Source organism: Anguilla rostrata, chromosome 11, assembly GCF_018555375.3.
Source record: "Anguilla rostrata isolate EN2019 chromosome 11, ASM1855537v3, whole genome shotgun sequence".
NCBI lineage: Eukaryota > Metazoa > Chordata > Actinopteri > Anguilliformes > Anguillidae > Anguilla > Anguilla rostrata.
In genome coordinates, this window is record NC_057943.1 from 19,649,507 (window position 1) to 19,662,758 (window position 13,252).

The 13,252-nt window shown below is 41.5% G+C and overlaps 1 protein-coding gene across 4 annotated transcripts; it reads left to right on the plus strand.

Annotated features, from left to right (window-relative positions):
- The first annotated feature begins 1,983 nt into the window (after positions 1–1,983).
- LOC135234212 (deoxynucleoside triphosphate triphosphohydrolase SAMHD1-like) lies at positions 1,984–12,231 on the plus strand. 4 transcript variants are annotated; one of them, XM_064298578.1, is made up of 16 exons: positions 1,988–2,365; positions 3,388–3,454; positions 3,647–3,719; positions 3,967–4,127; positions 4,497–4,612; positions 5,078–5,148; positions 5,397–5,564; positions 5,677–5,777; positions 6,791–6,899; positions 7,188–7,279; positions 7,543–7,658; positions 7,888–8,027; positions 8,175–8,267; positions 9,518–9,622; positions 9,895–10,032; positions 10,577–12,231. In XM_064298578.1, exons 1-16 carry the CDS (start codon positions 2,191–2,193, stop codon positions 10,718–10,720), a joined length of 1,869 nt encoding a protein of 622 aa, XP_064154648.1. In that variant the 5' UTR covers positions 1,988–2,190; the 3' UTR covers positions 10,721–12,231. The 4 variants fall into 4 exon arrangements, with proteins under 4 accessions (XP_064154649.1, XP_064154648.1, XP_064154650.1 ...); XM_064298580.1 differs by lacking the exon at positions 1,988–2,365 and adding an exon at positions 2,715–3,076; XM_064298582.1 differs by lacking the exon at positions 1,988–2,365 and adding an exon at positions 3,146–3,289.
- The last annotated feature ends 1,021 nt before the right edge of the window (positions 12,232–13,252 follow it).

A 13,252-nucleotide genomic window follows, 5' to 3' on the forward strand; every position in this document is an offset into this window, starting at 1 on the left:
AAAGTCTTAAGTTTTATTGTTTTAAGACTGGGGCTGCGTCCAAATGACTCACTTGTTCACTCATTCACTATTCCCTATATAGTGGAAAATACGTAGCACATTACATAGGGAGTGAGCGGCAGAACGAGCGTTTGCTTTGGGACACTGTTGTCATCACCCTGCGCCGCTACTATCTTTTGAATATCAGTCGCACAATAACGGAACTTGTATTCGTTATTGACAGGCACATATACAAGGTTATTGATTTTGATAGCTTTGTCCGTTTCGCTGGTGTGTTTCATTCGGGACTTAGATTGCAGCACACACGGAACAGAAGGAACGTGGGGGGGAGAGAGGGAGAATCCATAGAACCGGCACACTGAGATAAGCCGCGTTTCCACCGCAGGAACTATACCCCGGAACTAGGAACCTTTTGAGGAACTCAGTGCGTTTCCACCGCAGGAACTAGGGTCTAAATTTAGTTCCGGCTTTGTTTTACCCCCCAAAAGGTTCCTGCTCGGGGGGTAGTACTTTCCGAAAGTACAGGAACCTTTTGGGTGGAGCTTGCAGCGCTGAACATTTCTGATTGGTCGAGTAGGCTACTCGTAGAATTTTTTTGTGTCTATTTTCAGGCGCCATGTTTAAAAATATGCAGGCACAAACCTATTTATTTTCATAATAACTTAAAATCAAACTTGTATTAGGCTATGCGGCGCAGTAGCCTACTTTTGGTTATAGCCTGCCAACGTCTTGGAATTATAACGTGTGCTCTTCTGTTCTTTTCTTGCTTTAGTATTCGTTTTATAAAATGCTAAGCATTCGTGCTGGGACAGCATATTACGTACTAAAACATTCAAACGGATTAATTCGGTTGTTGAATATTTTCTTCCGGATTTTCTTTGTTAGCCCGTTGTAAATGACTCAAAACCTTTGATACAGTTATGTGAGGTATGCGGTATTTCTGCGTAATTCACATTGGTGATATAGTAAAAGCAAACTGGAAATCACCTTCCGCACTTTTTGTCATGGTAAAATAACAGGTTAATTCTAGTAATCGTACCTTTAGCTTTTTCAGACTGCCGTAATTTTACTCTGCCATTCTTCAATTCCACAAAAAGACCAGGAAGACTATGGACTAATTTATGGTGCATGGTTCGCATCTGGAGGGCACACTTCGCTGCTCGGCTAGCAGTAACTTCGAAGGAAAACAAACGGTGGCTGCACCACTACTAATTTAAATTTTCACGCAAATCCGAGTTTTCGTTCTATTCTTGTCATTTTGCGATTAGCCTATATAGAATTGACGATGAGAATGTAATCAAACAGCAAATTGTTTACAACGTGTGCATGTTTTCTTCTGTTGTTGCCAGTTATATTGGAAATGTGAATGCATTCTGTCGCTTCGGATGTCAAGACATGAAAGCGAATGTTCGCATAAAAACACAATGAATGTGTTTGAGAGGATATATAAAACAGTTACAATGTGACTATTGGTCTGTTATATCCTATTTGTTGCATAACGGTCCAAGTTCAACTACCAACGACAGTTTTGCTTGACAACGGTAAAATATGCCCAAACGGCTGCAGAAGAATATTTCAATTCCATGTGATTAAATCGATAAAAATCAATAAATACAAAAGTAACCATATATAGTCATTGTTGGTAACCCGTTGTATATAAGTGGAATAAACCCCTCCGGGCTGTCCCGGTTATTAGAAAATAATGTAGGCTACTTCGGTGGTAGTATGGGGTTACAGAAGAAGAAATATGACAGATGGACCGACGACAACGTCGCTTTTTCATACGTCAGTGGGCTAATTTGCCTAATCTTCGCGGGACTTTAGACCCCGGTGGAAACGCAGACAACCATTGGCTGAAGGAACCTTTTAGTTCCTGGTAAAGTAGTTCCTGGGACTGAAAGTTCCGGGTAATTTTGGTGGAAACCCGGCTATTGACAGTTCGATTAACCAATAGGGAAGCCGCCGCTGGCTCCCAGTGCCAGGCGGTGACTCCTTTTTGCCCCGGAAAGTACATGCGTTCGTCCAGATTACAGCCTCCATTGTGGGTAGCCACAAGTAGGAAGGCAGATTACGGGCGCTCGTTGAACAGCCGGTGGAAAGTCTTTAGATTAGGTAACCACCGACGAAGTTATAGTTCTGAATGTGAACTGGCTAGTTACATTATTCATCCCTTGGCAATCGACAATCTAAATGGAAAATCGAAAACGTCCAAGAGAAGAAAATGGGGCTGTCAACTTTCGAACCCCGGAGAAGCGGGTGTCGGACGTTGTCTGGCGAAACGTTGACTACAGAAAATGGGACGTTGAAGCTACTTGCAGTTACCTTCGAAGAGCGGGATTCGGTCAATGGGAGGACAAGTTCCGAGGTACAGTTTTCTTCATCATAGGGGAAATGCATAGTTAGCTCCTCAAAAGTGAGCAGTGCATAAGAAAATAAAAACGAACAAAATGAAAACCACGATTTGTCTGGTAAATTTGCGACATGCATTTAAAAGTTCGAAAAAGGTTTTCAAAAAGCTGTTCTCATGTCATTTGATTATGGGACAGTGACTATTTTTATACGGTCTATGGGCAGTGACAACTCTAATTAAACCTGAGTTGGACAATTAACCTCGTCTTAAAAATGTTTATTAATATGACGAACCCATGAATTGTTTACATTCTGGACAGATGTGACTGCAAGAGAAATTTATCGCCATTGCCCGTGCAGGACTTTAAGCTCAAACAATGCCGGAAACGCAGTCCAAATATGTCTTCTTACCGTGAAGAGTGCCTGACCTGCAAGCATGTAGCATGTAAAAATGTACCATCTTTTGGGGAAAAGGCTACAAGCTGTCACTGCGTTGATTGGATAAAATACACACACTCGTCTATCAATCGCTCACCCTGGTTATAATGGCACCATAGCGCGGACCGTTTAAAAGCACATAGCTAGCGCTGCATCCATCGGTTGCACTCCTTGCCAAGTTCATCTTAAAACAGGTCATTCAAGTAGTAGGCCTGTCATACAATATCACGAAAGACATACCAACGCCACTTTATCATGAAATTCTGGGGACAATCGATAGTTCTCTGAAGTGAGCCTCAGCCATGTTTTTGGGTTAATGAAAAGATGTTATTATTGAGAAATCATTGAAAATGCATTGAAATAGGACAGCGATGTTTCTCTATATAGATAATTATGCCGCCGTGGAAACACATTTCTACGCTTGCGAGCGTGGTAATCTTCACGTAAGAAGAAATTTTAGGATGGCGCTTCTGGCATTGCTGGTGTCGAAAGTTTTCCAAGGGTAACGGCGATAGAACATTTACTGGTTATGACAATCAAAGCTCTCTTGTCTGCCTCAGGAGAGATTTAACTGTGTTCTGATTTGCTCTACCTCCATAGCGGAACAGATCACAGGAGTGGGATTGCCATACCTTGCGGAATTGCATCTGGAAAAAATGGGCATAGGGTAAGTAGGTTTACAGTCAAGACTGCTGCCTGCCTGCTGGAACATGCCAGGAGGATTGGGGTGGGATGTTTTAAGAGTTGCGGTAAAAACACAGGCCTGAAAAAAGCCTAACTTCTGTTCCCTGCTTGGTTACTTTGCTTGTGTTTTCCCGTGGTTTTGATAGATTTTTATTTCTTTTTATTCTTTCCTTAGCCCATTGGGGATAAGACTACAGATTCTTCATTGCTTGAGGAAACTGTGGCAGATCTCAGCTGACATTTTGAAGGTAACGCTTTTGCACTTTCTATGCCAATTAGCAGACATTTAATAGATAAGAGAGAGGAGAGATGTTCGTTTATAATGTTTAAAATGGTTCAAATGTACACTTGACCTACAGCACTACTTGTGTGTTACCCTTTCTCAATATTTACTGTATGCATTTCATGCCAATAAACCATATCGAGTTAAACTCAATATGGATTGGTCTTCAGCATTTTCTGCTGCTTTGATGAAAGTCCTTCTTGCCCTTGTAGGTTTTCAATGACCCTATTCACGGCCACATTGAACTGCACCCTTTGCTGGTGAGCATTATTGACACACCTCAGTTCCAGCGTCTGCGTCACATTAAGCAGCTGGGGGCCACTTACTTGGTCTTTCCTGGTGCCTGTCACAACCGCTTTGAACACTCTCTTGGGTACGTCCTCTTTGGGAATTTCCCAAATGATTTTGGGTGTCATTGGTCTTGCAAGGTTATTCACCAAAGCTTAAGCAATTTTTTAAAAAATCTTTCTTTAAAATTATTTGATTTTTGTGCTTGATTCACTTAATACAGTCTGCTGAAAATTATGCTTTAAAAATCTAAACAGGTTGTGATTTGGTAGCTGATAATAGTGTCACAGTAAAGAGATTTGTGAGTGTGAGTCAAGAGTTTACAGCACATAGTAGCAGTGTGTGATCATCCAGAAAATGGGGTTGTAAGCCAAAGATTTGATTCCCAGGTATGCCTCTACAATTGTATTTTTGAAAATGAGTAATGTACTGTAAATAATGTTGTCTCTGACAGGGTGGGCTACCTGGCTGGCCAGCTGGTCCAGTCTCTGAACAAGCGCCAGCCTGATCTTCTCATTAGTCAGAGGGACATACTGTGTGTCCAGATTGCAGGACTGTGCCATGACCTTGGTGAGTTTTAATGTCTCATCATCAGTATGTCTTCCTCATACCCCAAATGGCTGGTGTTGGTGTTTAGTCAGTTCTCCTCACCAGTACAGGGGAACAGTCTCAACAATAACATAAGTCCTACACCTGAACTACACTCATATTAGCCTGCACCGTCTGCAGGTTATTTGCATCTCTTTTCTTATTGAAGTTGGAAGATAATGTCGAGCCATTTATTTTTATGCCTCCGCGACGGCACAGCCATGGCCGAAGGCATTATGTTTTCGGGTTGACCGTCTGTTCGTCCGTTTTTCCGTCCGTCCCATTCTCATGAACGCGATATCTCAGGAATGCCTTGAGGGAATACAACCACGAGGCGGTATTTGTAGTTTATTATTCTTTGGGTTTTATTTGTCCAAATTTTTATCTATATTTTTATTTTCAATGACACTCCTTATCCCCTCTTTTCATCCATCTTTCTGTGTTCAGGACATGGCCCTTTCTCCCATATGTTTGATGGAATGTTTATCCCAAAAACACGGCCTGGTTACAAATGGAAGGTATTGTTCAACATCTGCTTGATTAGTTCTGCCATGTCCCTCTTCGCTACTGGAAAAAAACAAGAAAAATGTCATGGCTGTGTGCATGTGTTAAAGAATTATGTAATTAATTTTATGTCATGTTCTTTTCTAGCCTGTATATTTGGTTTAACATAACTCTGGCCAAACATTGCATATTGGTTTATGCTGGTGCCTATGCCTTATTGATTCTGTCTGTCTGTCTGACTGTCTTACTGTGCGTGCTCCAGCACGAAATTGCGTCCGTGGAGATGTTCGATCACCTGATCAAGGTAAACGATCTAGAGCCAGTGATGAAGCAGCACGGGCTGGAGCTGCCAGAGGACCTGCTGTTCATCAAGGAGCAGATAGCCGGGCCCCCGGAGACCTCCGTCCCACTCAGCCAGGAGCAGAGACCAGTGCGTCACCACAACAACCCAAACACATGAGCCATACCTCTACTCTCACATCTCTCCTCTCTTCTTCTTTAAGGTTTTACATAGCAAATGTTTTTCGTTCTCATTTCTGCAGTGGCCGTATCAAGGAAGACCAGAAGCGAAATCCTTCTTGTACGAGATTGTGGCAAACAAAAGAACTGGAATTGATGTGGACAAATGGGATTATTTTGCCAGGTGAGTGATTTGCGTTGGAGAGGCACGTTATGGAAATTCTGGGGCCAATAGCTGGTATTTGGGGCCGTCTGGGTAGTGTAGAGGTATAAGCACTCGCCTACCACCGCAGATACCCGGGTTCAATCCCCGGCAGCGGTACTTCCGGCTTGGTCAGACGTTCCTCTCTCAGAAACTCCTCGCTGTCAGGTGAAAAGAAGCGGCTGGCGGCTCCACCTGTATCGAAGGAGGCATGTGGTAGTGTACACCCTCCCCAGACTGACAGAGGATAGCGCATCGACCAGGACTGTGTGATACACACAGGGAATTGGTATAACGACTAAATTGGGGAGAAAATGGGAGAGAAATGGCGAAAAAAACTGGCTTTATTGTCTGATGTCAGTACCTGATACCCCATGCTTCCCAGTTTTATTGTATCACAAAAAATGCAAACTGCAACCAAGTTACACATGCATGCATGCATGATGTTGAAGAGCACAGATGTGGACGAATATAAAATTCTACCTTTATAAAAAAATATCTCAATTTGCACACTTTATGCTGAGAGCTTGAGCCTTGTGTTGCTTGTGAGTTTCAAATTACAATAATTATGCTACTTTTTGAGCATCACATTTTCACATAATTTGCAGCATCAACGGTGTATCAAGTGCATCAGCTCTCTGGCACATGTGTGTTACCATCTCATCAGGCCATCATGTCGGCTATAATCTACATGAGTTTTCAGCTGTTATTAGTTCCTACCGATACCACCCTGGTATTGTTGTTCATGCCTAATTTGGATTCATTTTTATTGAAGTTTAATTAGTGGATTTTGGGTTATATATCTGACATTGACCCATAAAGTATAAGCTATGGCTCTGTCCACTTCAGAATAATCAACTTATGACCACTTTAGTACTCGCTTAATTATTTTTAAAATCTGTTCTTTGCCATTTACAGATTTTTACCAATATCCCGTTTTAAGAACTGTCATCTTTATAAATGAATTTTGCTTGGCCACATCTCTCTGTCATTAGAGACTGCTACCACCTGGGCATCCGAAATAACTTTGACCATCGACGCTTCCTGAAGTTTGCGCGCGTGTGCGAGGTGAACGGAAAGAAGCACATCTGCACTAGAGACAAGGTACTGGTGTCGCCGAGCAGAGGCCTGAGCCATGCACACAGCATTGTGAAATGGGGCCTCATTTACTTAACTTTATATTTTAGAATCAGATGAGTCTTTGCCATGTATCACACGGATCATAGTTGCACAAAACATCCCTGTTGCTGATGTTAATCGTTTTAATGAATTCAGTTTACACAGTTGCTTTCTGAGGTCAGTGCGGATAAATAGTGTTAAATTGTTGATTTGGCATTGTGACGTGTAATCGTACGGCTTTCGTAAGTACTTTGCATTTTCCGTTGGTTTCAGGAAGTGGGGAACTTGTATGACTTGTTTCACACGCGCAACTGCCTTCATCGCCACGCCTACCAGCACAAAGTGGGAAACATCATTGAAACAATGTGAGCGCTTCCACTCTTTTTTCCAATGGACTCCAACTCTCACTGGAAACCACATCCGGTCCTGTGTAGGATTGTTTGCCATAATGATGTGAATGTAAAGTTCGGTAAAGCAGAAATGCTTTTTCCATGAATGTGTGGCAGTAACTGTGTGACACATATTGATCAACGAATTGGTAATGAACTGTGTCATTAACACAAATTAGGAGTGAAACATGAATTTGGGTATCATTTTGCTGACAGTGACAGCCTCTTCTTGTCTTCAGGATAACAGAGGCTTTTGTGAAGGCTGACAAGCACATCCAGATTACTGGCTCCAATGACAATAAGTTCAGCATCTCCACTGCTATAGATGATATGGAGGCCTACACCAAACTCACCGGTAAGGCATTTCTCATATCTGTGTCCTAGTGATGGAAGTCTCTGATTTTATGCCACCCAAAATGGATAGTTAATTGTTGTGGAGCTTTTGAGCATGCTCAGGCTTGAGTTCAGGTATGGGATGAGTCACATGCAGGTGATAACAATTGGGTAAGACTGCCTCAGAGGCTTATGATTAAAGGTATAATGTAATTCCCCACCCCCTCCTCCTCCCCCCATTCCCTTTTCAGACCACATCTTCCTGCAGATCCTGTACTCCTCATCTCCAGAGCTGGCAGAGGCTCGCGCCATCCTGCAGAACATCAATCGTCGCCAGCTCTACAAATACGTGGGCCAGACCCAGCCCAAGACACCTGTGCTGGTCACGCAGGTGAGATGGCATGGATCAGACTGTTGTGAAAGTAGAGAGTTTCTAGCCAAATCTGTGCCTTTATACCACTGTCTACTTTGTGTCAGTGTCATGTTGGAGATTTTTCAACACTCTGACTGGGGCGGCGTTTTGTCCGTTGTTCTTCAGGATAAGCTGCTTGAAATGGCAGTCAGCGTTGCGGAAGCCACGCCTGCCGGCGGCACGGAAGTGACTCTTCAGGCTGAAGATTTTATCATCAGTGTGAGTCGAATGTCTCATTAACAGCGTATTATGGCGGGTTTCTTAGCCTGTGTTTACAAGCAAGAAAGTCTCCTCTTCCATCTTCAACCCCACCCACTCACGCCAACTAATTTACTCTAACGTAGCTAGCTGGATAGCTAGAGGTCATGTTAGTACAATGAAATGAGCAACAGTAAGAAGGAAGATTTGATTTTAGCTTAATTCCATTAATCACGTAATTGTGATTTTATCGTTGGAACTTTGAAAAGTTACAAAAGTCCTTATTGTTGCCGGCTTCATACTGCCAGTAACGTTACTTACAGTTCCAACAGAACACAAGCCAAATTCATGACATTTTCTGAACCCCTTGGCAAACTTCAGTGAGGAAAGACAATTCCAATGTTTACTCTGGCTCTTCAATGAGACCTGTTTGGCTTGTCTATTTATTTGCATCCGCTTGCATCTTAATCCACATTACTTTGTTTTTCAAGGTCTAGGGTCTGATGCACGTGAAGTGTTCGGTTTTGAATAATCGTGAAAACTTGCCAGTTTTTACATTCTAAATATTACTGTGGAAAAAATCTAAAGGTGCTCAAGAGGCTAATATGAAATTGTGATGAAATGGCTTGACACAAGAGAACTCAAAAAACCCAGGCTGACCCAGGTGGTCTTTAGATGGCAGGGTATTCAACAATACCAATGTAACTGAAAACAATTACAGCATTAAGGAATGTTGTGAAAAAGTGTATTGTTATACTTTTGCTACCACATCAACATGAATAGGAGGCATGCCAGGTGCTTTCTATTCTTTTTGACATTGGAGCAAAATTCTAATTCTCCAGTGTCAGAACAGGATTGATGCAGTACTTAGGGTTTTTGAAACCTAGATCAACAAATTAATATAGTCCCTTAAATTTAAATTCCTTCAATTTTCCTCCAGATTTTCACCTATTGTTGGTCTTTGTTCTTTGCAGTGTTATTGTCAGTTTAAGTCTTATACAGAGCTATTTGATTATCCATCTTCAGGTTTTTATTATTATTATTTATTTTTAATATCATTTGTTCACATTGCAGCTAGAGCCAGCCTTGGTATAATAATCAGTTTCTTGCTAAACACACACATATTTTCACTCTGGAGGCTAGAGACACCTAGTGGTGTAAGAAAGGAATGTGCGGCTCCAAAATAGGTTGTGTGAAACTCACAGACCAAATTCTGTGGAATATGCTTTATGCTTGTGCCCTATTGTTCTGCTATTTTTTTACTCACATAGATTATTACCATGGACTACGGGATGAAAGAGAAGAACCCGATCAATAGTGTGTATTTTTACTGCAAGAATGACCCCACAATAGCCATTAAGATCCGCAAAAACCAGGTAGGCTGTTTTTTGGGCCTCTGCTATAATTCCTGTTTTAAAAACAGATCATGTGCAGTTAAGGTTTTCCTTGGGCAGTGTAGACTTTTAGCAGTTGAAACAAATTGCTTCAACTGCACATGATTTGTTGAATTGAAGCTATTTTGTTTTGCTCTCTTCACTTCATAAGCTGATTTAGGTACTGTGAATATAAATCTCATTTTTCTTGAACCACTTGTCATCCACCATTTGTGTGTTAACTAATGCCTGGCAGCGGACTGCCTTCCCCACAGGTGTCCCAGCTCCTGCCGGAGAAGTTTGCCGAACAGATGATCCGGGTCTACTGCAAGAGGACTGATGAGAAGAGCTTGGAGGCAGCCCGGAAGCACTTTGTGCAGTGGTGTTTCAACGAAGATTTCAGCAAGCCACAGGTAAACATCCCCTTTGGCGCAGCCCTTTGTCCCACCAGTATGGTGCCTTGCCCATGGACTGTCATTGGAAAATAATAGGCCTGAGTCCAAGATTATGGTATGTATTCCTTTGGTGGGAGGGGCTGTTTTTTAGTTTCTTATACAAGCTGGAATTGTCGATGTGCTAGTTTCAGATCAGGCAACTGTACAGCTTTAACCAGTGGCTGAGTAGGCTGGCCTTGTTCGTTCTCTTGAAGATGTGACATCAGTCTTATGAATGGCCTGTGCTTGAAATCCAGTCCCTTTGGTGAATGAAATTATTGGGAGCCTTACCTGTTTCACTTGTAGTATCTGTGTGCAAACCGATGAATGCATCTATGTGAACTCTTTGAAGATCAGTTAATTTTTGAAGCAGTCTTAATTGGGCAACATACATTATTGGTAGATGCTTGATGAGGCAGTGATGGAAAAATGTTTGCATTAGGGATGTGAATCGCATAGCAGTCATTTAATTTAATACAGTAGGATAGTTGCATCCCTCTCTGATATTTTTTCACTCATTTAGGATGGAGATGTGATTGCCCCTGAACTGACCCCTCTGAAGCCGAGCTGGACCAATCAAGATGATGAGGAAGAGGATGAAGGTAGTCGTGTGAGGTCTGGTTCCTGCACTTCTAGCTCGACTGTAAAGACAAAACTAAACTTCTAGGTAGGAGAGGGTTGGGTTGAGAGGCAAAAGGGTGTTCTTCAACTAAATGGAAGATTTTAAAGAAAAAAGAACATTTTTCAGTAGGTACAACAGAAGAGTTAACAGGATGCAGTAAATTTCCGCAGAGTTTGTATGATGGAACAGCAGTCTGTATCGTTTTCTCTGTCTTTTCGGTATTGATTACTGAACTGTTCTTGAACATCTTATTGCTTTATTTTTATATCTTTAATTAGTTATTCTATTTAATTTTGATTTTAAAGTAGCCTGCACACTTTGCAGTGTGTAGCACGTTACCATTATTCATGCTGTCGTGGATTCAGAATTGCAGGGTTGATCAACATCTTGTGGATCAGGAGAAATATCTCAGGTGCTCAATCTGTCATTGCTCTTATCAAAGCAATATGGAGAGAGAATGTCTACGTCCAAACGCTCCCAAATGTGAAATTGCTCTCTTGGTTCTCTTAATGTCTGCTAATCTGTCTGAAGTAGAACACTTGGAGAGAAATTCTTTAGATCCACATAGTACCTCTGGAACGACAGTGTTGCATGGCTTTTATTGTAGTCATTTCATAGAGTATTATATATCATGTTTACATCTTATTTCTTGAATGTATATTTATTTTTCTTTGTCTTGGTTTTAAACACATACTCAGGTGTACTTTATAAAGGCTTATGTAAAAAATTGTTTTAAAAAAAAAAGTATATTGCTATTTTTCTGAATTACATTTAACTCTCACCTTCATAGCAAGCTTTGGGCATCCAAGCTGGCAAGAATCTGGACTTCAGAATGTAGGCTACTAAAAAGGTGATGGTTCTTTTCTAGATTTGATTTTAAACTCTTGAGGTAATGGATAAGTAACCATTCCTTTGAGCTGCTGTGCAAATTAAGTGTGCACCTTGAGAGAAGAATGACTTAATTGGTTTGGGCTAAGGTTTGGTTTACATTTTGTTTTGCTGTGATCATAAGGTGGTGTTTGTGTGTATGTGTGTGTGTGTGGATTTTTGCATTTTTTTCCTCATCTCCTGGCTTTGAGGTCTTGATCATTCTCTCATGGTGCTCACTTGTGTGACCTGGTCAGTGGTGTTCAGAAATGACCTTCTGTACCTGTGCGGCAAAAAAGTAGTCGATGCAGACATCCCTCAGGATGTGGTCTGAATGCGATTTCCATGCGTGAAATCACACCTCCTTTAACTTTGTTTTTATGCCCCCGGCCTCCGTAGGCAGGGGGGGCATTATGTCGAGGCCCCATCCGTTGTTCGTCGTCCATCCATTGTCCGTCAACAATTTGGTTTCTGCTCATTCCGCCATGGCTGCCATTTTGAATTGGACGTCTGTTCATTTAAAAGAAAACACCTTTGTCGATCAGGGAGATTTTTTGCTGGTGAATTGGACTTGACCATACGAAGGCTGGTTTCAATTGGTGATTAATATTAAACTTATTTTCTCTTCTACTGTTCTGCTGTTACATTTTAGTATATTAACAATAAAAACATATTACTTAATACTTCAATCATTGTGTGGCTCTTTGATTTTAGGGGAAGGGGAGCGGAGGGGAAGGAGGTCGTGTCATACAGCGGCGGGGCGGGGGGGGGGGGGTACCTCCATGTGGTTCACAACATACGGTCGGGGGCATATGCCACGCTTTGCGATGGCCTGGTTACTTTTAGCAGTTGTTCACCTTTCCCAGTTTTCATTGTTTGTTTGCCATATTTTTGTACCACACAAAAAACTAAAATGCATGATGCATATATGAAAGAAAAGCAGACCTGAAATCAATGTTGCATGCCAGTTGTTTCTTCAAAAATAAACAGCCTTTTGTTGATGGCACTGATGTGTTTTAACAGTAAGATTTCAGCTACTTCATTTCAAGCTCATGAGCCTTGGCTGCTATTGACAAAACACTTTGGGTGTGTCTCTACGTGACAGCAGTCTGGGTGGGTGGAATGGGGAAGGAACAGATGCCAGACAGGAGGTAGGATAGAACAGTTGGCTTACTCAGACTTTTCTTTTTGTCATTGGAATTGAGTCACCCCCCAAAAAAATCAGTATTAAAATATAAAATGGGTGTAGAAGAAGGGGAGGAAATGAGGCCTATAAAGAAATGTATTTTGGCTATAGGTAAGGAGAATTCCCTAAAGCCAAATGCTAGGGTGGATGCTTTCCATATTTAGTGTGTTAGTTGTTTATGACCAATTGTAAGTATGAAGGTGAACTTGTTAAAAACAGTGCATTTGCCATATTTTAAATACACTGTTGACAGGACACATGAGTATGAAGAAATAAACAAATGGGTCAAAATGAACTTAATTTATAACTGGCCCTTACTTTTCTGTAATTGCAATGTAAGCTTGGGTCATTTCCTTCCAATCCTTAACCAAATGATTAATTCCTGCCAATCTTTGTCAGCTGCCATATGCCAGTAATTCTGCCAGAATTTTAAACGGCAAACATGGAACACAAAAATGTAATGCTTCAAGCAGTGCTAGAATTGGGGGTTAAAATGTTCACAAGAATGACATTGACATATTTTA